The 23,906-nt window shown below is 35.6% G+C and overlaps 1 protein-coding gene across 1 annotated transcript in view; it reads right to left on the bottom strand.

The window, feature by feature from the left end:
* Positions 1 to 4,571: 4,571 nt before the first annotated feature.
* Positions 4,572 to 23,906, bottom strand: part of tmtc1 (transmembrane O-mannosyltransferase targeting cadherins 1) — a gene marked incomplete at its 3' end in the record, with an annotated part of 42,172 nt that continues 22,837 nt past the window's right edge. Inside the window, exons 6-16 of the mRNA XM_079581167.1 lie at positions 21,872 to 22,038; positions 20,499 to 20,612; positions 15,219 to 15,362; positions 13,516 to 13,624; positions 13,302 to 13,404; positions 13,043 to 13,178; positions 10,737 to 10,881; positions 10,518 to 10,655; positions 9,075 to 9,197; positions 7,553 to 7,630; positions 4,572 to 4,703 (exon numbers count right to left, since the gene is read on the bottom strand). Of these exons, the coding sequence (XP_079437293.1) occupies positions 4,572 to 4,703; positions 7,553 to 7,630; positions 9,075 to 9,197; positions 10,518 to 10,655; positions 10,737 to 10,881; positions 13,043 to 13,178; positions 13,302 to 13,404; positions 13,516 to 13,624; positions 15,219 to 15,362; positions 20,499 to 20,612; positions 21,872 to 22,038 (1,389 nt within the window). The remainder of the gene's footprint in view (positions 4,704 to 7,552; positions 7,631 to 9,074; positions 9,198 to 10,517; positions 10,656 to 10,736; positions 10,882 to 13,042; positions 13,179 to 13,301; positions 13,405 to 13,515; positions 13,625 to 15,218; positions 15,363 to 20,498; positions 20,613 to 21,871; positions 22,039 to 23,906) is intronic.

Below are 23,906 nucleotides of genomic sequence, written 5' to 3'. Positions count from 1 at the left end.
GACATGACTGAATATTAATGTGGCAGATCATCAGGCCTTGACACCACTTTTGGTCACTAGCTACTGTGGCTAGTGGTTTTCTAAAGTTACTAGCCACTGACTCATTTCACTAGCCAAAGCTAAAATGTAAAACTCTATATTAAAAGTGATAATTTAAGATAAGTAGAATGGACACAGAGCTTGACATTAGATCCAACAGAAACAACGTCCTATCTGAAGTTGTATTATTGATCTGGGAGGAGATCAGCAGAAAGTGTTCTTTGAAGTGGACACAGACACTGCTTTATGAATCTTATATATAATAAAAACATCACTAATGTTTGCTCATAACATTTTGTAATAAATGTGCACATTACTAAACAGTTTGTCGCGCATCTTTTAGAAAACTTTATACAGTGTGAGGAAAATGTGTGTGATAGAAACTGTATCCCTCTTTACAAAACTGTTGCAGTTCAGCGAGATTCCTGGGTTCACTTACTTTTTCCTCCCTGTCCTGCGAATGTTTACATGTTCTGGTCATTAAAAATATGATCACATGTAATTGTTTGGATGGCATTAGTTTAACCTCTTACCACCCGCCTAAACCAAATGCATTCTGTCCTCTTTGGCCATTATATAGGCCTGTGTAGCACCTCATCGGGAAGCTAAGACCCACAAAACTGATCTTTTTCCTTGCGTTGTTGCTGTGTTGTGTCACCTTATTTGTTTTTTCTTTCTTTTTTTCCACTTTTGTTGAATTTTTGTCACTTTTTTGTAGTGGTGGGCCGTTAACGCGAGACTCTTATCGCGCGATAAAAAAAATATCGCCGTTAATCTATTCCCAAAGCTGGGTTGGGAGCTGGGTCTATCCTCTGCTATGACGACTTTCACCGTGATATTTTATGCAGGGCTTAAAGTATTCCGGCCTGAGGCCTCTGGCGCAAGCAAAGTGTATCAGACTGCAAATTATTTGTCCGTTTTTTCCGCGCATTTGTGAAAAACTCGCCTTTCCCGCACTTCTTACGGTCCATGAATGCATCTCACACGCAGCCTCGCTGTTATGTGATTCCTCTAAAACCAAAACAACTGCCACGCGGAGGCTGGAGCTACTTTTGTTATGGGTTAAGTTTTGCCAAATGGACGCTATGACCAGACGAGTGAGAATCGGATAAAGAGGTGAAGAGCAGCAGGTTCTACGACTGATCCACAGTGAGTTTATTTACTGTGTCTGTGAGAACAGTCGGGATAACGGGGTCGCATCACCCGCGCTAAAATAAGCACTAAAAGCCCCGCACGTGAGCGCGGTGTCGGACCTGCCCCGCTACGTGCCTCCTTCAGCAGCCGTGCGCGCGGTGAGACCATTTCTATGGGTGAGACAGATGTGCACGGGAACGGGAACCCTAACCCTAACGCCTACATATTGAACAGAGCCTCGCACTGTCACAAATACCAGATTCCAGTGGAGTCTATGTTCCGCAAACGCGCACACAGTGGCGTGAACGCGCACACGTGTCAGCTCCAGCCAAATCTAACCAACAGCCTGATTAACAAACTATGACACTTAATCCTTTACTTACTAGATTATTTTGAAAAATATTGAACTTTACATTTTGGTCTATACTTGTATTTTACCTCCCATATATTAAGTGTTTGCACAAATTGGGAATACATTAGGTCCAAATGCAGAGTAAATGTGGAATAAAAAAGTTTAATAACAAATATTGTCCTAGGCTACATTGCCTATATACAGTAGCCTCAATCTAACGTTTTTCTTTTTTCTTTTAAAGCACCATTAAAGTCCCGGATCGTTTTTCTGTAGCAGGTCATAGTTGCAGAAGAGGAGATTTTGTCACCAGAAAATTGATCGACACAAAGCTACTGACTGTAACAGTTCATCAGGACCTCTAATGTCGGCCTACAGTTCAAAATTAATGTTTAACTGAATTAAAAGTTTGTAAACACAAGTGCACCTTCTTGAACATGAATTATTTTCATCACCAATTATCATAGTAGAAAGTTCTCAAGCAGTTTGTGATGCATTTTGGAAACAGGAGATGAGCCCCTGGTCTAACGCACCGCCTGACCTGAGAAACTCGTTCTCAAAGACTTACTTTTAGTCATTATTTGGGTAGCACACATATTCTGAATGGCTTCGGCAGAATTCAAGCGAGCCATTTTAATCTAGATTAATTTCAGAATTAATCTAGATTAAAAAAAATAATCTATGCCCACCTCTACTTTTTTGTTGAATTTTTGTCACGTTTTTGTAGAATTTTTGTCACATTTTTGTTGCGTTTACATCCTTGTTTCCTTCTCATTTTTTTCTGGCTATTTTAGTGCTTTTGTCCCAAGAAGCTTTTTGATTAGGGTAAAGCCAAACTGGAGAAAATGGGATCCGTTCAGGTGGGAGTTAAGAGGTTAAGCAGACACTGTTTTGATCGCAAAGCGGATTATCAAAACAAGTTATTACATTTGACATTCCCATAACCCACTGATCTAAACCCCGACACCAGAACAAAAACGCTCCAGGACTAAACGAGGTGAAAGGAAACCGACGTTCTTAAAATAAATGAGACTTTTATTCAGTGCAAGTTTCTTTTTGCCGTCGTCACTGCACTTTCACGACACGCCAGCTCCACAGAAGCGCGTTCTCTGCAGAAGATTCACCTTCAAATACAAACTTATATCATCACATGAACATTCACACACTGCAGGTATAGAATTCAAAAATAACTCTCAACAAAACACATCCATATTCAGATAAACGTTCTCTCTTTAAACCTGTCCTGATGCAAAAACACACAATCTTCACATATTTGGGAAATTGTCATTTTATAAAACTTGAAAATCCACTAATGATCAGCTTATCTTAAAAACTAAACATGATCCCTTTGTAATTAATACATCAACAAAATGAAACCAAGAATTTAAATTTGGCTCAATTCATTATTCAGATTTTGTTGCATTTTTAGGCTTAAAATGACAAAACAAACAATATATTTCCCCTCAAACTTATGCCCGTAATCTACTGCAAAGGCTTCAAAATGATTTTTTAACCCCTTAACTCCCACCTGAACCGAGCACTTTTTCTCCAGCTTTACCCCAATCTAAAAGCTTCTGGAAAAAAGGTGTGAAAATAGCAACAAAACTGATGAAAACGAGGGTGAAAATGTGAAAAAAGTGAGAAAAAACAGACAAAAAATTGACAAAAAATTGACAAAAAAGTGAGAAAAAATTGAAGAAAAAGTGACCAAAAAAAAAGAAAAATTTGACGAAAAAGTGACAAAAAATGGACAAAAATTTGACAAAAAAGTGAGAAAAATATGACGAAAAATTTAGCAAAAATTGACAAGAAAGTGATACGAATTTGATGAAAAACTGACAAAAAAAGGACAAAAAAAATTGAAAAAATTGATGAAAAACGGACAAAAAAAGGACAAATAAATACATAAAAAAATTGACGAAAAATTGAGCAAAAATGGACAAAAAATTGATAAGAAATTGACTAAAAACTGACAAAAAAAGGACAAAAAAAAAGAAAAATTTGACAAAAAAGTGAGAAAAATATGACGAAAAATTTAGCAAAAATTGACAAGTGATACAAATTTGATGAAAAAGTGACAAAAAAAGGACAAATAAATAAATAAAAAATTCGACAAAAAAGTGAGAAAAAATTGACGAAAAATGGAGCAAAAATGGACAAAAAATGTATAAGAATTTGACTAAAAACGGACAAAAAAAGGACAAAAAAAAACAAAAAATTTGACAAAAAAGTGAGAAAAAATGGAAAAAAATTTGACAAAAAAAATATCCTAAAATTTGATGAAAAATGACAAAAAAGGACCAAAAAATCTAAGAATTTGTCGAAAAACGGACCAAAAAAAAGGACAAAAAAATCACAAAATTTTAAAAAGTGACAAAAAAGAACCAAAAAAAAAAATAGAAAAATGTGATGAAAAAGTGACAAAAAAGTCACGAAAATTTGACAAAAATGAGACGACTGCCCAACAAAAAAAGCACTAAAAAAAAATCTGACATGAGGAAAAAGATCAATTTAGTTTTGTAGGTCTTTCAAATGAGGCGTCACACTGGACCTACAGGATTTGGGTAAAGCTGAACTGTATAGAAAATGCTCTCGGTTCAGGCGGGAGTTAAGAGGTTCAGTAATTGACAGTACTTCCCACATTTTTTCAGCGCTTCACCCCCTGCCTTAACACATTTTTTGCCTTATCCAACTTCATTTTATTGTGAAAATCCCAACGGGCGAGGAAAGCCCTTCTCTTTGGTCCTCATGGCGTGGAGCTGACAGGGGTTTAACAGGAGTCCAATGGTGACCTCACACCTCCCTAGCACTGGCTCCAAAGAGGTTTTCCCCCCTTAAAGTTCTCGTATATACTATAAACTATATACTTTGTCTCTTTATAGGAAAGTTTTTGATATATTCATTTTATAAAGCTGTTGAAATGATGCGATTACACTCTGTCAGCTTCTTCTTCTTCTTCCTTCGAAACGCCTCTGTGGACCCACGTGGGCTCCGGCGCCCCCTTTCGGGCCGAGAGCTTAACTGCTGGTGGGAAAGATGAAGAACAGCTTCAGCCGCCTCCGGCTGATGTCGACCTGCGCTCCAGGCGGTCCAGCTTGGCCAGGTTTTCCATCAGAAGCCTGGAGCCCGGGGTCAGAGCGAGGGCTTTTTTGTAGTAACGTCGAGCGGCAGCGTAGTCGCCCTGAGGAGGAGGAGGAGAGGGTTAGAGGGAGAGGAGGAGGAAGAGGAGAGGGTCAGAGGGAGAGGAGGAGGAAAAGGGTAAGAGAAATACCTAGATTTTTTCCTCACGTTTTTGTTGGGTGTTCAACTCATTTTTGTAACTTTTTTTTGTGTCATTTTTCAGTCAATTTTTTATCACATTTTTGTCACATTTTTTGTCAATTTTGTGTAATTTTTGTGTAATTTTTGTGTAATTTTTTGTCACATTTTTTGTCAAATATTTATCAAATTTTTTTCATTTTTCGTCAATTTTTTATAATTTTTTTGTCATTTTTTCGCCATATTTTTGTCATTTTTGCCTGTTTTTCGTCTTTTTTTTGTCAATTTTCTTGTGACATTTTTGCCACTTTTCCATCAATTTTTCGTCACTATTTTGTCACATTTTTTGTCAAATATTTATCAATTTTTAATAATTTTTTCGTCAATTTTTTATCTTTTTTTTTTAATTTTTGTCTTTTTTTCGTCCATTTTTCGTCCATTTTTTGTCAATTTTCTTGTGACATTTTTGCCACTTTTCCATAAATTTTTCGTCACTTTTTTGTCACATTTTTTGTCAAATATTTATCACATTTTTGTAATTTATTCGTCACATTTTTTTCATTTTTTCGTCAATTTTGTATAATTTTTTTGTCATTTTTTCGCCATATTTTTGTCATTTTTGCCTGTTTTTCGTCAATTTTTTGTCAATTTTTCGTCACTTTTTTGTCAATTTTGTGTAATTTTTTTGTCATTTTTTGTCACATTTTTTGTCAAATATTTATCACATTTTTGTAATTTATTCGTCACATTTTTTCATTTTTTCGCCAATTTTTTATAATTTTTTTGTCATTTTTTCGCCATATTTTTGTCATTTTTGCCTGTTTTTCGTCTTTTTTTTGTCAATTTTCTTGTGACATTTTTGCCACTTTTCCATCAATTTTTCGTCACTATTTTGTCACATTTTTTGTCAAATATTTATCAATTTTTAATAATTTTTTCGTCAATTTTTTATCTTTTTTTTTTCATTTTTGTCTTTTTTTCGTCCATTTTTCGTCCATTTTTTGTCAATTTTCTTGTGACATTTTTGCCACTTTTCCATAAATTTTTCGTCACTTTTTTGTCACATTTTTTGTCAAATATTTATCACATTTTTGTAATTTATTCGTCACATTTTTTTCATTTTTTCGTCAATTTTGTATAATTTTTTTGTCATTTTTTCGCCATATTTTTGTCATTTTTGCCTGTTTTTCGTCAATTTTTTGTCAATTTTTCGTCACTTTTTTGTCAATTTTGTGTAATTTTTTTGTCATTTTTTTGTCATTTTTTGTCACATTTTTGTCAAATATTTATCACATTTTTGTAATTTATTCGTCACATTTTTTCATTTTTTCGCCAATTTTTTATAATTTTTTTGTCATTTTTTCGCCATATTTTTGTCATTTTTGCCTGTTTTTCGTCTTTTTTTTGTCATTTTTCTTGTGACATTTTTGCCACTTTTCCATAAATTTTTCGTCACTTTTTTGTCACATTTTTTGTCAAATATTTATCACATTTTTGTAATTTATTCGTCACATTTTTTCATTTTTTCGTCAATTTTTATAATTTTTTTGTCATTTTTTCGCCATATTTTTGTCATGTTTGCCTGTTTTTCGTCAATTTTTCGTCAATTTTCTTGTGACATTTTTGCCACTTTTCCATCAATTTTTCGTCACTTTTTTGTCACATTTTTTGTCAAATATTTATCAATTTTTAATAATTTTTTCGTCAATTTTTTATCTTTTTTTTTTCATTTTTGTCTTTTTTTCGTCCATTTTTCGTCCATTTTTTGTCAATTTTCTTGTGACATTTTTGCCACTTTTCCATAAATTTTTCGTCACTTTTTTGTCACATTTTTTGTCAAATATTTATCACATTTTTGTAATTTATTCGTCACATTTTTTTCATTTTTTCGTCAATTTTGTATAATTTTTTTGTCATTTTTTCGCCATATTTTTGTCATTTTTGCCTGTTTTTCGTCAATTTTTTGTCAATTTTTCGTCACTTTTTTGTCAATTTTGTGTAATTTTTTTGTCATTTTTTGTCACATTTTTTGTCAAATATTTATCACATTTTTGTAATTTATTCGTCACATTTTTTCATTTTTTCGCCAATTTTTTATAATTTTTTTGTCATTTTTTCGCCATATTTTTGTCATTTTTGCCTGTTTTTCGTCTTTTTTTTGTCAATTTTCTTGTGACATTTTTGCCACTTTTCCATCAATTTTTCGTCACTATTTTGTCACATTTTTTGTCAAATATTTATCAATTTTTAATAATTTTTTCGTCAATTTTTTATCTTTTTTTTTTCATTTTTGTCTTTTTTTCGTCAATTTTTCGTCCATTTTTTGTCATTTTTCTTGTGACATTTTTGCCACTTTTCCATAAATTTTTCGTCACTTTTTTGTCACATTTTTTGTCAAATATTTATCAATTTTTTTGTAATTTTTTCGTCAATTTTTTATCTTTTTTTTTTTTTCATTTTTGTCTTTTTTTCGTCCATTTTTCGTCCATTTTCTTGTGACATTTTTGCCACTTTTCCATCAAGTTTTCGTCACTTTTTTGCCAATGTTTTCGTCACTTTTTCGTCACATTTCCATCATTGTTTTCGTCTCAGTTTTGTCGCTACTCTCACACCTTTTTTCCAGAAGCTTTTGGACTGGGGTAAAGCCAAACTGGAGAAAGGGCTTTTTTGTAGTAGCGTTGAGCGGCAGCGTAGTCGCCCTGAGGAGGAGGAGGAGGAGGAGGAGAGGGTCAGAGGGAGAGGAGGAGGAGGAGAACAGGGTCAGAGAAATACCTTGATGTGTTGGATTCCTCCCATGTTCATCCAGGCCTGGGACTGGTCCGGTTTGAGCTGCACCGCCTCTTTGTAGCTCTACAACAAATGACATGGATCACAATACAGAAGAGAAGTATCAAAACAAAACATATACATTTACTTTCACTATACTTATGCTGAGATGCTGCAGGTGAACTATTTAAATCCTACATCTCAGCTCCATGATACGTTTTACTTCTTTAGAAATGGTTTCAGAATGACTGAAATATGACTCGCAAAAAACAAAAAAACAAAACAAACAAAAAAGCGGTGGACGGTGGCTCAGTGTGTTGAACTGAGCAAAGAAACACATCCCTGTCAGATACTATGCGCACATTGTGTATAATAGTGTCTCTATTATATATGCATTCTGCTATTTAGGAGGAAAAACGTATTTTTAGAGGAAAAAAACAATAACGGGATTCAATTGATTGTATTCATTTCAAATCACAGTAATAAAGGCTTAAAAATCCCCATTTAAAAACCCCATAGAACCATGAATGAACCCCATATGTTCTGGACCTTTGCTTAACAGCTTTTTTTTTAATTTCGGACCGTGGTGAAATTTAATTCATGACCCCTGGTAAAGAGACAGTCCCTGGGCAAAAATAACAATTGTTCCCGCACACTGCCAAACTTGCAAAAATAGTTTATTTAAATAGTCAATGTTTCGGTTTGCCTGATGAAGGTCTCAGGAACGAAACATTCACTATCCAAATAAACTATTTTTTACAAGATTTCGCTGGGATTTCCCTCATCTCCTACGCACCTGCCCCTGGTAATTGATGTGTGAAGTTCTATTTCATCCCTCCTGACCGCCAGAGGCGGTGCTGAAAGCACTGAATGTTCCCTTCAGCACCGCCTCTGGCGGTCAGGAGGGATGAAATAGAACCGTAGTTACATACGTAACTCTCGTTTCTCTCCTATAGAGACAGTCCCAAAATACAGGCTCTCGTCCTGAAACCCGAATCCGACCCAAATTGTCCCGTAAAAGAACCGGGACGCATCGGTCTCTCTCTCCTCTCTCTGTATTTGCGTGGCTCGACCCTGGTCTCCTGTTCTGAACAGCTCTTCCTGCCCGTCAGCGTCACACCCTTCGGTTTCCCTCCTTAGTCCCTCCTTACTCGCACGGCCATTGGTTATTTTTAGCAGGTGGGAGTAAACGCGAGCAGCGCCACATTCAGCTATGACTTGTGCCCCGGCTGTTTGGCTTCGTAGATGTGATAAAAACACAGGGGTAAACAAACGTCTGTGCCCTGAGATGAGGCGGACACTTGCATTTACGGACATTAGCCTGGATAAGAATCACCTCCGTAACAGAGCTTCAGAGACATCCATCTGTAAGATTCCTGAATTTAGTCTAAGTGCATTTTTATGAAATCAAACTGAAGATAGAAACCAAATGTATTGTACATTTTTAGTTTACAAATGAAAAACAAAACGGGGACATGAATAATGACTCACAAATGACAGCTCGAACCACAGTGCATGTGTTTGTTACCTGGAAGGCCTGCTCGAGCCGGTTCATCTCCCTCAGTTGGTTTCCTCTGGAGAAGAGCAGCTCTGCCCTCACAGAGAGGTCTGAGGTCTCCTGCTGCAGGGCCTGGTCCAGGAACTCCAGAGCCTAAAAACCAAACATTGCAACATCATTTTGTCTATCAAACCAACAGATGGAGAAATCTTCTGCCTGCAGTTAGCTTTGCCCGTTAGCCTGTTAGCTTCTTCTTCCTGATTCCATTAGTGTGTATTGGTGGCTCCGGTCCGGTGGCAGTCAAGTTGCAAACATGGTTTTCTGGCCGGAGACACCAGGGGGCGATGAAAGACCCTCCAATCATCCCTTTAACACTTGTATTACCCCCACAGGGACTACGGAAAGGATTTATTAAGGTAAACACGTTACTTAGTACGGCTTTAACCCCTTAACTCCCACCTGAACCGAGCACATTTTCTCCAGTTTGGCTTTACCCCAATCCAAAAGCTTCTGGAATAAAGGTGTGAAAAAGCAACAAAACTGAGATGAAAACAATGATGGAAATGTGACAAAAAAGTGGCAAAAATGTCACAAGAAATTGACAAAAAATTGACAAAAAAAATACAAAAATGTAATAAAAATGTGACAAAAAAATGTGACAAGAAAATGACTAAAAAATGACCAAAATGTGACAATTTTTTTTACAAAAATGAACAAAAAATGACAAAAAATGACAAAAAACGACCAAAAAATGACAAAAAAAATGACAAAAATGTGACAAAAAAATGACAAAAAATGAAAAAAAAATGACAAAAAAATGACAAAAAAATGACAAAAAATGGACAAAAAAGGGACAAAAAATGACAAAAATGTGATTAAAAAATTGACCAAAAAATGTGATTAAAAAATTGACCAAAAAATGTGACAAGAAAATGACTAAAAAATGACAAAAAAACGACAAAAAAATGAAAAAAAATGAAAAAAAATGTGATTAAAAAATTGACCAAAAAATGACAAAAAATGACAAAAAATTGACAAAAATTGACCAAAAATTGACCAAAAATGACAAAAATGTGATTAAAAAATTGACCAAAAAATGTGATAAAAAACGCCAAAATAAATGACAAAAATGTGACAAAATTTGACAAAAATAAACAAAACAAAAAGTTACAAAAATGAGTTGAATACCCAACAAAAAAATGATGTAAAAAAATCTGATAACGTGAGGAAAAAGATCCTCTGGGTAACCTCAGTATTAAGAGGTTAATACATCTATAGAGGCCATAAATAGGGAATAGGGGGCGTGGCTTGACTTACAGCATGTGCAGGAAAAAGGTTGAGAACCCCTAGTCTTCTAAATAGTGCGGGCCTATATACACTTAGTGAATGGGGGGTCAGGGACTAGAGTGGACACAGCCGTTGGTTTATGTTTTTGTAATAACTCAGAAGCTCAGAGGGGGCCCGGCGCGTTACCTGGCTGTGGTTTCCCCGTTTGCTGCAGACGGCGGAGAGTAGCCGGTAACACTCGATGCAGCCGGGCTCTCGTACGAGGACGTTCCTGGTCATCAGCTCCGCCTCAGAGGAGCGCCCCGAGATCACCAGCACCTGCGCCTGGGCACCACAGACAGAGGAGTCATTGGGGGATCCGAGGACAGGACGACGGCGTGCGGGGGGGGGGGGTGTGAGACTGACCAGAGCCAGGCGGATGTCGGTGCTGAGCGGCTGGAGCAGGGCGGCCTCCCTGTAGACCTGCAGCGCCTCCTCGTATCGGCCCGTGTTGTAGTACAGCGCCCCCAGTGGAGAGAGCACGTCCACGCTGCGCGCCACAGTCAGGGCCCTTCGCACAAAAACAACAGTTAGAGTAGAATCACATCGACTGTAAAGTTCACTAAACTAATAATGGATCTCTAATGACCGACATTAGTGGAGAAAACACTCATTTAACCTCTTAACTCCCGCCTGAACCCAGAGGATCTTTTTCCTCACGTCATGAGATTTTTTTCCCATCTTTTTTTTGTTGGGTATTCAACTCATTTTTGTAACTTTTTTGTCATTTTTTGTCAATTTCCTGTGACATTTTTGCCACTTTTTCATCAATTTTTCGTCACTTTTTTGTCACATTTCTGTCATTTTTTCGTCAATTTTTTCATCAATTTTTTTGTTTTTTCGTCAATTTTTTCATCAATTTTTGTCATTTCTTTGTCACATTTTTGTAATTTTTTTGACATTTCTGTCATTTCTTCCGTCAATTTTTGTCATTTTTTGTTCAAATTTTTAGCACATTTTTGTCCATTTTTTGTAATTTTTTTGTCACATTTTTGTCATTTTTTTGTCAATTTCCTGTGACATTTTTGCCACTTTTTCATCAATTTTTCGTCACTTTTTTGTTGCATTTCTGTCATTTTTTCGTCAATTTTTTCGTCACTTTTTGTATTTTTTTTGTCACATTTTTGTCATTTTTTGGTCAAAATTTTATCACATTTTTGTCAATTTTTTGTAATTTTTTTGTCACATTCCTTTCCGTTTTTCCTCAATTTTTTCATCATTTTTGGTCATTTTTGGTCATTTTTTTGGTCAATTTCTTGTGATATTTTTGCCACTTTTTCATCAATTTTTCGTCACTTTTTTGTCACATTTCTGTCATTTTCTTCGTCAATTTTTTCATCAATTTTTGTCATTTTTTGTCACATTTTTGTCATTTTTTTGTCAATTTCCTGTGACATTTTTGCCACTTTTTCATCAATGTTTTCGTCAGTTTTGTTGCTTTTTCCCACCTTTTTTCCAGAAGCTTTTGGACTGGGGTAAAGCCAAACTGGAGAGAATGTGCTCGGTTCAGGTGGGAGTTAAGGGGTTAAAGAGATTCTACAACAGGCCAAATTTAAAGGGGCTAGATGCAAGTTACCCATTTTATACTCACTACTGCCACCTCAGGTCTTACATGTAACTGCAGCTTCTATATTAAGCTCGTGCATGACGGCACTTCAGACCCAAAGTAACAACTTTCTGAGTGACAGTGCAGGATTTTAGAGGCAGTTGTGGTGAACAGGTCTGAGCTCATTCTACACATTAGGACATAGTTGGAACATGTAGGGGGAGGAACATACTTAATTTTAACATTTTAAACTCTGTATAGTCCCTTTAACCTTTTAACTCCCGTCTGAACTGAGAGGATCTTTTTCCTCACGTCATCAGATTTTTTTTCCAGCATTTTTTGTCAAATTTTTTGTCACATTTTGTCACATTTTTGTAATTTTTTCGTCAATTTTTTATCAAATTTGTGTAATTTTTTTGTCACATTTTTGTCATTTTTTTGTCCATTTTTTATCATATTTTTGATACATGTTGGCCACATTTTTTTGTTTTTTTGTCACATTTTTATCATTTTTTTGTCAATTTTTGGTCAATTTCTTGTGACATTTTTGCCACTTTTTCATCACTTTTTTGTCACATTTCCATCATGGTTTTCGTCTCAGTTTTGTCGCTATTTTCACAGGTTTTCTCCAGTTTGGCTTTACCCCAGTCCAAAAGCTTCTGGAAAAAAGCTGTGAAAATAGCAACAAAACTGAGACGAAAACAATGATGGAAATGTGACAAAAAAGTGATGAAAAAAATTGATGAAAAAGTGACGAAAAATTGATGAAAAAGAGGCAAAAATGTCACAAAAATGTGACAAAAAATAACAAAAATTTGATTAAAAAATGACGAAAAATGACAAAAATGTGACAAAAAATGTGATAAAAAATGACAAAAAATGTGACACAAAATGTGAAAAAAATTAGACAAAAAAAATTACGAAAAATGACAAAAATGTGACAAAAAATGAAAAAAAGTTACAAAAATGAGTTGAATACCCAACAAAAAAATGATGGAAAAAAAAAATCTGATGACGTGAGGAAAAAGATCCTCTCGGTTCAGGCAGGAGTTAAGAGGTTAACTTCAGACAAAGTTATTTTTTGGACGAAATTCCCCACATGATGATTTGGCCTCCGAGGACTGACCTCTTGTACCACAGCTCCGCCTGCTGGTTGTCGTTGGTCGAGCGGAGGAGGCGTCCCAAGTTCACCATCGCCACGTAATGTTCGGGCTTGAGCCGCACAGCCTGGTGGTAATGAGCGGCAGCCAGGGCGCCCTCTCCTGGACACAAGCAGCGGCGCAGGAGAGTCAGGAGGAGACATGTGGGCATCAAACAATGTGGAAACACGACCCAGATGTGGAAACACGCCCGCCCCGCCCCAACAGAAAGACAGTGTGTCGGACCTGTGTCGACCAGGAACACCCCGTAGTTGTTGTGGAGGTCGGAGCTGTCGGGGCAGTGCTCCATGCCCTTCAGGTACACGGCTTTGGCCTCGGCAAAACGTTTCTGGAAAACACAAAACATATGGACTTTACTATCCGAGTGTCTTCAGCATTTGATCCACGCTTTTATCCATTCCAGTCATTTTATGTCTGTGCCTATAGCGCTGAGAGTTACCTGCTCGGCGAACAGTGAGGCCAGACTGGAGTAGGCGTCAGAGAACTGTGGGCCAAAACGAATGGAGTTTTTGAGGAGCACCTCGGCCTCCGCGTCCTCTCCCCGGGTCCTGAACACACAGAAGGCCTGGTTTACTCCAAGTTTGTCCTTTAAAATCCACACGTCGGAGTGAACTGCAGTAAAACAAACTTGAGAGAAAGACAGCGGTAGATTTAAGGGGGGAAAACGCATCATTTGTATCAATTTTATGAATTACGAGCTAGTGTTCTTACAGATGATGTCTTTGGACTTGCCCATATATGGTCATGTCAGGACAATAAAGTTATTCTCTCCCTCCCATTTGAATGTATTGTTTATTATGCTTAAATGAATGAAAATATATAAATGGTGGTTATGCATAGGTATGGGCCCCCCTTTAACTTTTCGACATTTTGCCAGACTATGGACCACAAACATAAATATATTTAATTGAAATTGTATGTGAAAGACACACACTAAGTGACTCACAATCGTGAAGTGAAATGAAATGTATACATGATTTCAAAAAATATATATATAAATAAAAAACTGAAAAGTGGGATGTGATGATTTCTGAATGATCACATGACCTACATGTGTGTTTCTAACGTCAGTTCAAATACAGCTGCTCTGTGCTGGTCTCAGAGGTCTGTTCAGACTCTTGTGGAGCAGAAGCATCATGAAGTCCAAGAACACACCAGACAGGCCCGGGATAAACTTATTGAGAAGTATAAATCTGGGTTAGGTTATAAAAACATCTCTCATAGTACAGTTAAATCCACCATCCAGGAATGGAAAGAGTCTGACATCACTGCAAACCTACCAAGACCCGGCCGTCCTCCTAAACTCACTGACCGAACAAGGACAGCACTGACCAGAGCTGTTACCAAGAAGCCTGTGATGACCCTGGATTACAGCAGAGTGACTAGAACAAGCCATTTTTGTGTCACTTAGTGTGTGTCTTTTACATAAAATATCAAATATATTTATGTTTATGGTCCATAGTTTGGCAAAATGTCAAAGTTAAAGGGGGGCCAATACTTGTGCATACGACTGTATATAAATGTATGTGATATTCACAGCGTTTTCAGTTATGTCATAGTAGGGGGTGCACGACTCCCACACGTTTGGGAACCACTGTGTTACATGATGAGTGACAGCACGTGTTATAAAGGCTGTTTGGCACAGTAGGTTTGCCTTGAGATTTTTCCTTGTCCTTTGGTGTGCATTGGGCACAAAAAGGTTTGGGAACCACTGGGTGGTTCTCACACAGTGGGGCAGGGCCCGAATAGAGGTCATTACGTTCCTCTTCTGCCCTGCATTACTGCGTGGAACTGTTTCCCTGTTTATGGGTTCATTCTTCGCTGATTAGCCTTTGATGAACACTGTAGGGCCCCGTCGTGGACCTTTGCTTAGGACCCCAGGCAGGCCTGGCTGAGTGTTAAATATATTTATTTTGAAAATTCACTGGGCTCGTCTGACTGAGGTCTAGTTTAGTTCCTTTTTCGCCTTCTTGTTTTGACAAAATTTGAGGAAAAAAATATTTTTCCCAATTTGACGGAACGCTTGTAGTTGAAATGCCTCTGTAAAATATCCCAATTGTGAAATATTCCAGACAATGAATGAATATTGCATGTTTTTCTCCGCTGTTTGGCGCCGCCCTGGTGGTAGTGCAGGTGCATTACTTGAGCAGGTTCCCCAGGTTGAAGAGGGCACGGTTGTGCTGTGCGTTGATGTCCAAAGCCTGCCTGTAGAAGCGCTCGGCCTCCTTGGGGTCAGAGGTCAAAGTGCCCAGGTTGTTGAGGGCGCTGGCATGACGCGGGTACAACCTGTGACCACAAGGAGGCAGAAAACAAAGGTTATTATTGAGATGGGCGGGTTTAAAGTTACCCGACATTTATGTCTTAAAGGTAACTTTTAATCATAGTAGAGAGAAATACATTGTGCTGCTTGTAATGTAGAGTTAACTATAATATACTAATGTAGAGTTAACTATAATATAGTAATGTAGAGTTAACTATAATATAGTCATATAGAGTTAACTATAATATAGTCATATAGAGTTAACTATAATATAGTCATATAGAGTTAACTATAATATAGTCATATAGAGTTAACTATAATATAGTCATATAGAGTTAACTATAATATAGTCATATAGAGTTAACTATAATATAGTCATATAGAGTTAACTGTAATATAGTCATATAGAGTTAACTGTAATATAGTAATGTAGAGTTAAAGGGGCTGGAAGCAAGTTCGCCATTTTTTACTCACTACTGCCACCTCAGGCCATATGTGTAACTGCACCTTCTATATTAAGCTCGTGCATGACGGCAATTCGGGCCGAAGTGACACATTTTTGAGTGACCGTACAGGATTTTAGAGGCAGTTGTGGTGAACAGGTCTAGGCTCATTCTACACATTAGGACATGGCTGGAACATGTAGGGGGAGGAAAATACTTAATTTTAACATTTTTAAACTCCTTATAGTCCCTTTAACGATAATATAGTAATGTAGTGTTAACTATAATATAGTAATATAGAGTTAACTATAATATAGTAATGTAGAGTTAACTATAATATAGTAATATAGAGTTAACGATAATATAGTAATATAGAGTTAAAGGGGGCCTATTATGCAAAATCGACTTTTTCAAGCTTTACATCATGTTATTAAGTCATTCCCTCATTAAAACCATGCCTGAAGTGTTGCCTTAGCACATTCACGTATTTTCGAGTAATCTGTAAAAACTCTGATGGCGGCCATTTTAGGGATAAAACGCCTGATTCCTTCAGGAAACGCCTCCGACCTCCAGGATACGCCTCCGACCTTTCGTCACCAGCCGCGTAACCAACCACTGCCCCTCAGCAGAACCCCCTCCCCGCAGTGTCTAGCCCTAAGATGTAAACAGAGTCATCATGGAGGAGTAGCTTCATGTGTTGTGAACCGGAGCCACAGCAGACTTTTACAAAGACACACATCAGTATTTCTGTTACCGAAACACCCAGGATTAAAACCGGTGACAAGAACGCTTATTTCAGTGTCTGGTTCTGCGCCTTGATGATGCACAGAGCCTCCGGAGAAAGCTAATGCTAAGCTAAACCTCGAGTCATCACGTGAAAACGAGAGATATGCACACATAAAGTAAATAAAACCACCACACACATAAAGAACCGTTTAACAATGATCACACACGGAGCCTGGCTTGTTGATTTGGAAGTTTATTGCTCACATTTCATCTACAATGGGTCATAGCCGAGTGGCTTTCTCCCGGAGCTAACAAGCTAGCCGCGACAAGCTAACGGGAAAATTCACTGAATACAAGCAGCATATTATGCATTGAAAACGTCACTAAAACAGGCAACTGCTTGAAGCAGCCTTTATGATGATCACACACGGAGCCTGGCTTGTTGATTTCGTAGTTTATTGCTCACATTTCATCTACAGTGAGTCGTAGCCGAGTGGTTTCTCCTGGAGCTAAGGCACTATTAGCCACGACAAGCTAACAACCTTCACCTTCACAACATTCATTGAAAACAGGCAGCATATTATGCACAAATAACGTCAATAAAGCAGGCAACTACTTGAAGCAGCCTTTACGATGATCACACAATGAGCCTGGCTTTACACATTTGTGGTTAATTGCAGACTTTTCATCAACAATGAGCTGTAGTCGATTATAACAAGCTAACGGGTAACCTCGAAAAACCACTGTCCACCTGCACAGATAATGTCCGTCTTTGAATCGTATGGGCTCCTGCAGATCCTGGTGTCGTCCATGGGGGTATAGTTAGAGATCCATAGGGCATGGCAGATGCAAAGAGATAGCCTCCAAACCGCAGTTATTTTTCAGGCAAGAGCCCCGTCCAAGCGTCCGGTGTGGAAGGTTCGTCTCCAAATAATATCCTGTGTGGCCATTGTTCACAAAGTGATAAACAGTAGCTCCTTTCCAACAATAAAAATAAAAATGCACCGATCGTAGTTTCAATACAGTTGAGACAACGAGCGCAGTGTTGTTGTGATGATAGATCCATGGATGCCACAGACAGCGCGTGGAGGGGGCGTGTCGGAAAGGGTCAGAGGTTCTTAAAGAGACAGAGGCCTATTTCAAGTCATTTGCTACGCCATTTTGAAAGAGCAATTTTATACAAGGCAGTTATTCTAATTTACTGCATTTACAGACCAACAGAAGGTTTGGTCATCATTGTAGTGTGCTATAGACTGGTGCTATGTGGCTGAAAAAAGCATAATACCCCCTCTTTAACTATAATATAGTAATGTAGAGTTAACTATAATATAGTAGTGTAGAGTTAACTATAATATAGTAATATAGAGTTAACTATAATATAGTAATATAGAGTTAACTATAATATAGTTATGTAGAGCTAACTATAATATAGTCATATAGAGTTAACTATAATATAGTCATATAGAGTTAACTGTAATATAGTAATATAGAGTTAACTATAATATAGTAATGTAGAGTTAACTATAATATAGTAATATAGAGTTAACTATAATATAGAGTTAACGATAATATAGTAATATAGAGTTAACTATAATATAGTAATGTAGAGTTAACTATAATATAGTAATATAGAGTTAACGATAATATAGTAATATAGAGTTAACTATAATATAGTAATGTAGAGTTAACTATAATATAGTAATGTAGAGCTAACTATAATATAGTCATATAGAGTTAACTATAATATAGTCATATAGAGTTAACTATAATATAGTCATATAGAGTTAACTATAATATAGTCATATAGAGTTAACTGTAATATAGTAATGTAGAGTTAACTATAATATAGTAATGTAGAGTTAACGATAATATAGTAATATAGAGTTAACTATAATATAGTAATGTAGAGTTAACTATAATATAGTAATATAGAGTTAACGATAATATAGTAATATAGAGTTAACTATAATATAGTAATGTAGAGTTAACTATAATATAGTAATGTAGAGCTAACTATAATATAGTCATATAGAGTTAACTATAATATAGTCATATAGAGTTAACTATAATATAGTCATATAGAGTTAACTATAATATAGTCATATAGAGTTAACTGTAATATAGTAATGTAGAGTTAACTATAATATAGTAATGTAGAGTTAACGATAATATAGTAATATAGAGTTAACGATAATATAGTAATGTAGAGTTAGCGATAATATAGTAATATAGAGTTAACTAAAATATAGTAATGTAGAGTTAACTATAATATAGTAATATAGAGTTAACTATAATATAGTAATGTAGAGTTAACTATAATATAGTAATGTAGAGTTAACTATAATATAGTAATGTAGAGTTAACTATAATATAGTCATATAGAGTTAACTATAATATAGTCATATAGAGTTAACTATAATATAGTCATATAGAGTTAACTATAATATAGTAATGTAGAGTTAACTATAATATAGTAATGTAGAGCTAACTATAATATAGTAATGTAGAGTTAACTATAATATAGTAATGTAGAGTTAACTATAATATAGTAATGTAGAGTTAGCTATAATACAGTAATGTAGAGTTAACTATAATACAGTAATGTAGAGCTAACTATAATACATTAATGTAGAGCTAACTATAATACAGTAATGTAGAGTTAACTATAATATAGTAATGTAGAGTTAACTATAATATAGTAATGTAGAGTTAACTATAATATAGTAATGTAGAGTTAACTATAATATAGTAATGTAGAGCTAACTATAATATAGTAATGTAGAGTTAACTATAATATAGTAATGTAGAGTTAACTATAATACATTAATGTAGAGCTAACTATAATACAGTAATATAGAGTTAACTATAATATAGTAATATAGAGTTAACTGTAATATAGTAATATAGAGTTAACTATAATATAGTAATGTAGAGTTAACTATAATATAGTAATGTAGAGTTAACTATAATATAGTAATATAGAGTTAACTGTAATATAGTAATATAGAGTTAACTGTAATATAGTAATATAGAGCTAACTATAATATAGTAATGTAGAGTTAACTATAATATAGTAATGTAGAGTTAACTATAATACATTAATGTAGAGCTAACTATAATACAGTAATGTAGAGTTAACTACAATATAGTAATATAGAGTTAACTGTAATATAGTAATATAGAGTTAACTATAATATAGTAATGTAGAGTTAACTATAATATAGTAATGTAGAGTTAACTATAATATAGTAATGTAGAGTTAACTATAATATAGTAATGTAGAGTTAACTATAATATAGTAATGTAGAGTTAACTATAATATAGTAATGTAGAGCTAACTATAATATAGTAATGTAGAGTTAACTATAATATAGTAATATAGAGTTAACTATAATATAGTAATGTAGAGTTAACTATAATATAGTAATGTAGAGTTAACTATAATATAGTAATGTAGAGTTAACTATAATATAGTAATGTAGAGTTAACTATAATATAGTAATGTAGAGCTAACTATAATATAGTAATGTAGAGTTAACTATAATATAGTAATGTAAAGCTAACTATAATATAGTCATATAGAGTTAACCTATAATATAGTAATGTAGAGTTAACTATAATATAGTAATGTAGAGTTAACTATAATATAGTAATGTAGAGTTAACTATAATATAGTAATGTAGAGCTAACTATAATATAGTTAACTCTATTAATTTCTTGTATTTATGCAGCTGTGAAGCACTTTGAATTGCCTTGTGTATGAATTGTGCTCTACAAATAAACTTGCCTTGCCTGTAAGAGATTGTGAAATCTCAGTGAGACTTTTCTAGTTAAATAAAGATCAAATGGAGATCCTCCTAATCGAATCTTTAGCCTAGTATGTCGAGACTTTACATTTAAACATACTGATTGTGGACAATTGTGGCCTCATGTAATTCCACAGATCATCTTCTACTTTTTGGAAACGTTTGTTACTCTTCTCATAGAGGACACCTGAGTGCGATGTTGTAGTGGCGGATGGCCTCTTGATGGCGCCCGGTGTCCTTCAGGAAGTTGGCGAAGTTGTAGTGGACCTTTGCGTTATGGGGCAGAGTGTGGATGCCCGACCTGCGCCCACACAACAGGAAGAAACATAGTTATTAAAACATGTCAAAAGTATTAGAACTGACTAACCCATGTCCGACAGTACAACCTAAGATTGTCCCGACAAATGTTCCCTACAGCTGATGGAAATCCACATTTTACAACATCTTGTTTAATGGATCCGATGTGAAACCCCATTCGATCTCAGGACTTTCTCAGCGTGCGAAAGAGGAACGCTCTAGTCTCGTCTGCCAAACCTTGATTTGGTTAAAACCTCTTACCACCCGCCGAAACCAAATTCTGTCCTCTCTGGATATTATATAGGCCTGTGTAACACCTCATTTGAAATGTATTTTTATTTTTTCAATTTTGTTCACATTTTTGTTGAATTTAGTCACTTTTTGGTTGAATTTTTGTCACTTTTTTGTTGAATTTTTGTCACATTTTTGATGCATTTTTGTCACATTTTTGGTTGAGTTTTTGTCACATTTTTGTTGAGTTTTTGTCACTTTTTGGTTGAGTTTTTGTTGAATTTTTTGTAGAATTTTTGTCACATTTTTGATTAATTTTTGTCACTTTTTTGGTTGAATTTTTGTCACTTTTTGGTTGAATTTTTGTCACATTTTTGAAGAATTTTGTCACTTTTTTGGTTGAGTTTTTGTCACTTTTTTGGTTGAGTTTTTGTCATATTTTTGTCACTTTTTGGTTGAATTTTTGTCACATTTTTGGTTGAGTTTTTGGCACATTTTTGTTGAGTTTTTGTCACTTTTTGATTGAGTTTTTGTTGAATTTTTTGTAGAATTTTTGTCACATTTTTGATTAATTTTTGTCACTTTTTTGGTTGAATTTTTGTCACTTTTTGGTTGAATTTTTGTCACATTTTTGAAGAATTTGTCACTTTTTTGGTTGAGTTTTTGTCATATTTTTGTCACTTTTTGGTTGAATTTTTGTCACATTTTTGGTTGAGTTTTTGTCACATTTTTGTCACTTTTTTGTTGAATTTTTGTCACTTTTTGGTTGAATTTTTGTCACATTTTTGGTTGAGTTTTTGTCACATTTTTGTCACATTTTTGTTGAATTTTTGTCACTTTTTTGTTCATTTTTTGTCACTTTTTGGTTGAATTTTGTCCCTTTTTGTTGCGTTTACATCCTTGTTTTCTTCTCATTTTTTGTGGCTGTTTTGGTGCTTCTTGATTAGGGTAAAGCCAAACTGGAGAAAATGGGATCCGTTCAGGCGGGAGTTAAGAGGTTAAACCCTGCAGATGTGCGTCTTTAAGCGTTACCTGAACAGCGCCTCGCGGGACAGCCACACCTGGTTCTGAGCCACCGTCTTCCAGGAGAAGAGCAGCACGAGGAGCAGCGTGGACAACCCGAGCACCGCACTTCCCCAGCGGCCCACCAGGGAACACAGGCGCGTGAGGCCGTGAGAGACCAGGATGCAGTACCCATGCTGCAGTCAGGGGGAGACAGAGGCACGACAGGGGGGGTTAGCAGCAATATCCACAGCGGAGGAAGACACCAATATTCTGCTTTAGTCACATTCATCTAATTTTGTTCCATTTTATCCTTGTTTCGGTCCTGATTTCCAAGCAGCTGCACCGCTTTTGGGACTCTTCCTTTGACGACGTTATGCAGTTATCATGAGGAGATTTACTCTGCACATTGGATAACCGAACCTGCCGCCGACTTCATGTTTTTTGAGCTGTTTTTTTTTTCTTCTTAGAATAGACAGAATAATTGTTTTTAACATTCATGTCAAGGCGGAACCCCTTTTCCGTGTTTCGGTGGGACAATAAACAGCTCTACACCAGTGTTAATTTCGTCGAATTTTCGTCTTAATTTTAGTCAAAGTGATATTTTTGACGACTAAAATTGGACTAAAACTAAATTAAAAGTTTCTCATGAGACTAAAACTATGACTAAAATGTCCAGATATTTTAGTCGACTAAAATAAGACTAAATAAAAATGAAAAGGAGAGACTAAAATCATCCAAACTTCTCTTGACCGTCTGAAAGAGCCTCAGATCATTTAAATTCACAGCCAAATGAACAGGTTTGTGCTTTATTCATGTGGGAGAAGAAACATGAAGTCGAGGACCTTGATTAAATATGATTATCATGAATATTATAAATATAAGTCGACTAAATTAGTCTTAAATTTAGTCGACTAAATTGACATGCAATTTTAGTCGACTAAAACTAGACTAAAATTGAAAAAAAAAATTGACTAAATCTCGACTAAAATTAAATTACATTTTAGTCAAAAGACTAAGACTAAAACTAAAATAAAATATGTTGTCAAATTAACACTTGTAAACTTTACACGGGCTGAAGGGAAACATATGACCTCAGGCTAGGGCTGGGCGATACATCGATATTTAAGATATATCGATATATTTTAAATGAGACATGGAATTAGATCATATTGCGTATATAAGGATATTTAAAATTCTGAAAAGCTATTAAGTTAACAAAAGACACACGGAATCTCAAGCTGATTTAAAAAAAAAAGTTTATCCTTTATTCTTAGTTTATTCTTAAACTAAACTAAACTTTATTCTATTATCTCTTAGTATATAAATGCTGCCCTATTTTAATTCTAGGCTATTTTTATTTAACATGTGTTTTTTTAAAATTAAATTGCACCTTACAAAGCTTTGTTATACAGTGTTTATGTTTACATTTTATAGAGAGTTTTCAATAAAACTACTCGTATTTGGCTTTGACTTTGACTTAACATTTAATTTCACTGCTTTCAACCAAAATATATCGGGATGTGACTTTTGGTCCATATGACCCAGCCCTACCTCAGGCCCTGCCCCTCTGTGTGAGAACCACTAACCACTTTGACTTAGCCACTGTCCGAATGGGATTCAGGACAACTATACTCTATTTCCCCCACTTTTAAAATAGTAAATGGCAAAAGGTCCCATTCTCTCACCTCTGGTCCCTGACCAACTGAAACCTGCACCTGACGGTTATTTCTGTCTGACCAATGAGAATTAGCCTGTGAGTCGCCCAATTTGTTTTAGACTGTACAAATTTAGAGGCCGTTTTCGCCCCTTTGAGCTATTTTGAGATCCTGCATTCAAACAGCCACAACTCCTCCACATATTATCAGATTTCCATGTGTTAAACATTGTTGGAAAGCTTGGAGACTACACTTTCAGAACCTGTGAGCAAGCTATAACTTACAAACACTTAAGTCATTATTAGAGATGGCAGAGCTGCGGCCTGAGCCAGGACTAAACCACGAAACTGCTTAAAAAACAAGACCGAATAAGAAACTAGAGCTCTTAGACAAAGAGAAAAGCAGTG

Source organism: Gobius niger (genome assembly GCF_951799975.1).
Source record: "Gobius niger genome assembly, chromosome: 22".
NCBI classification, from domain to species: Eukaryota; Metazoa; Chordata; class Actinopteri; order Gobiiformes; family Gobiidae; genus Gobius; species Gobius niger.
This window is presented reverse-complemented; position numbering and strand designations above follow the sequence as displayed.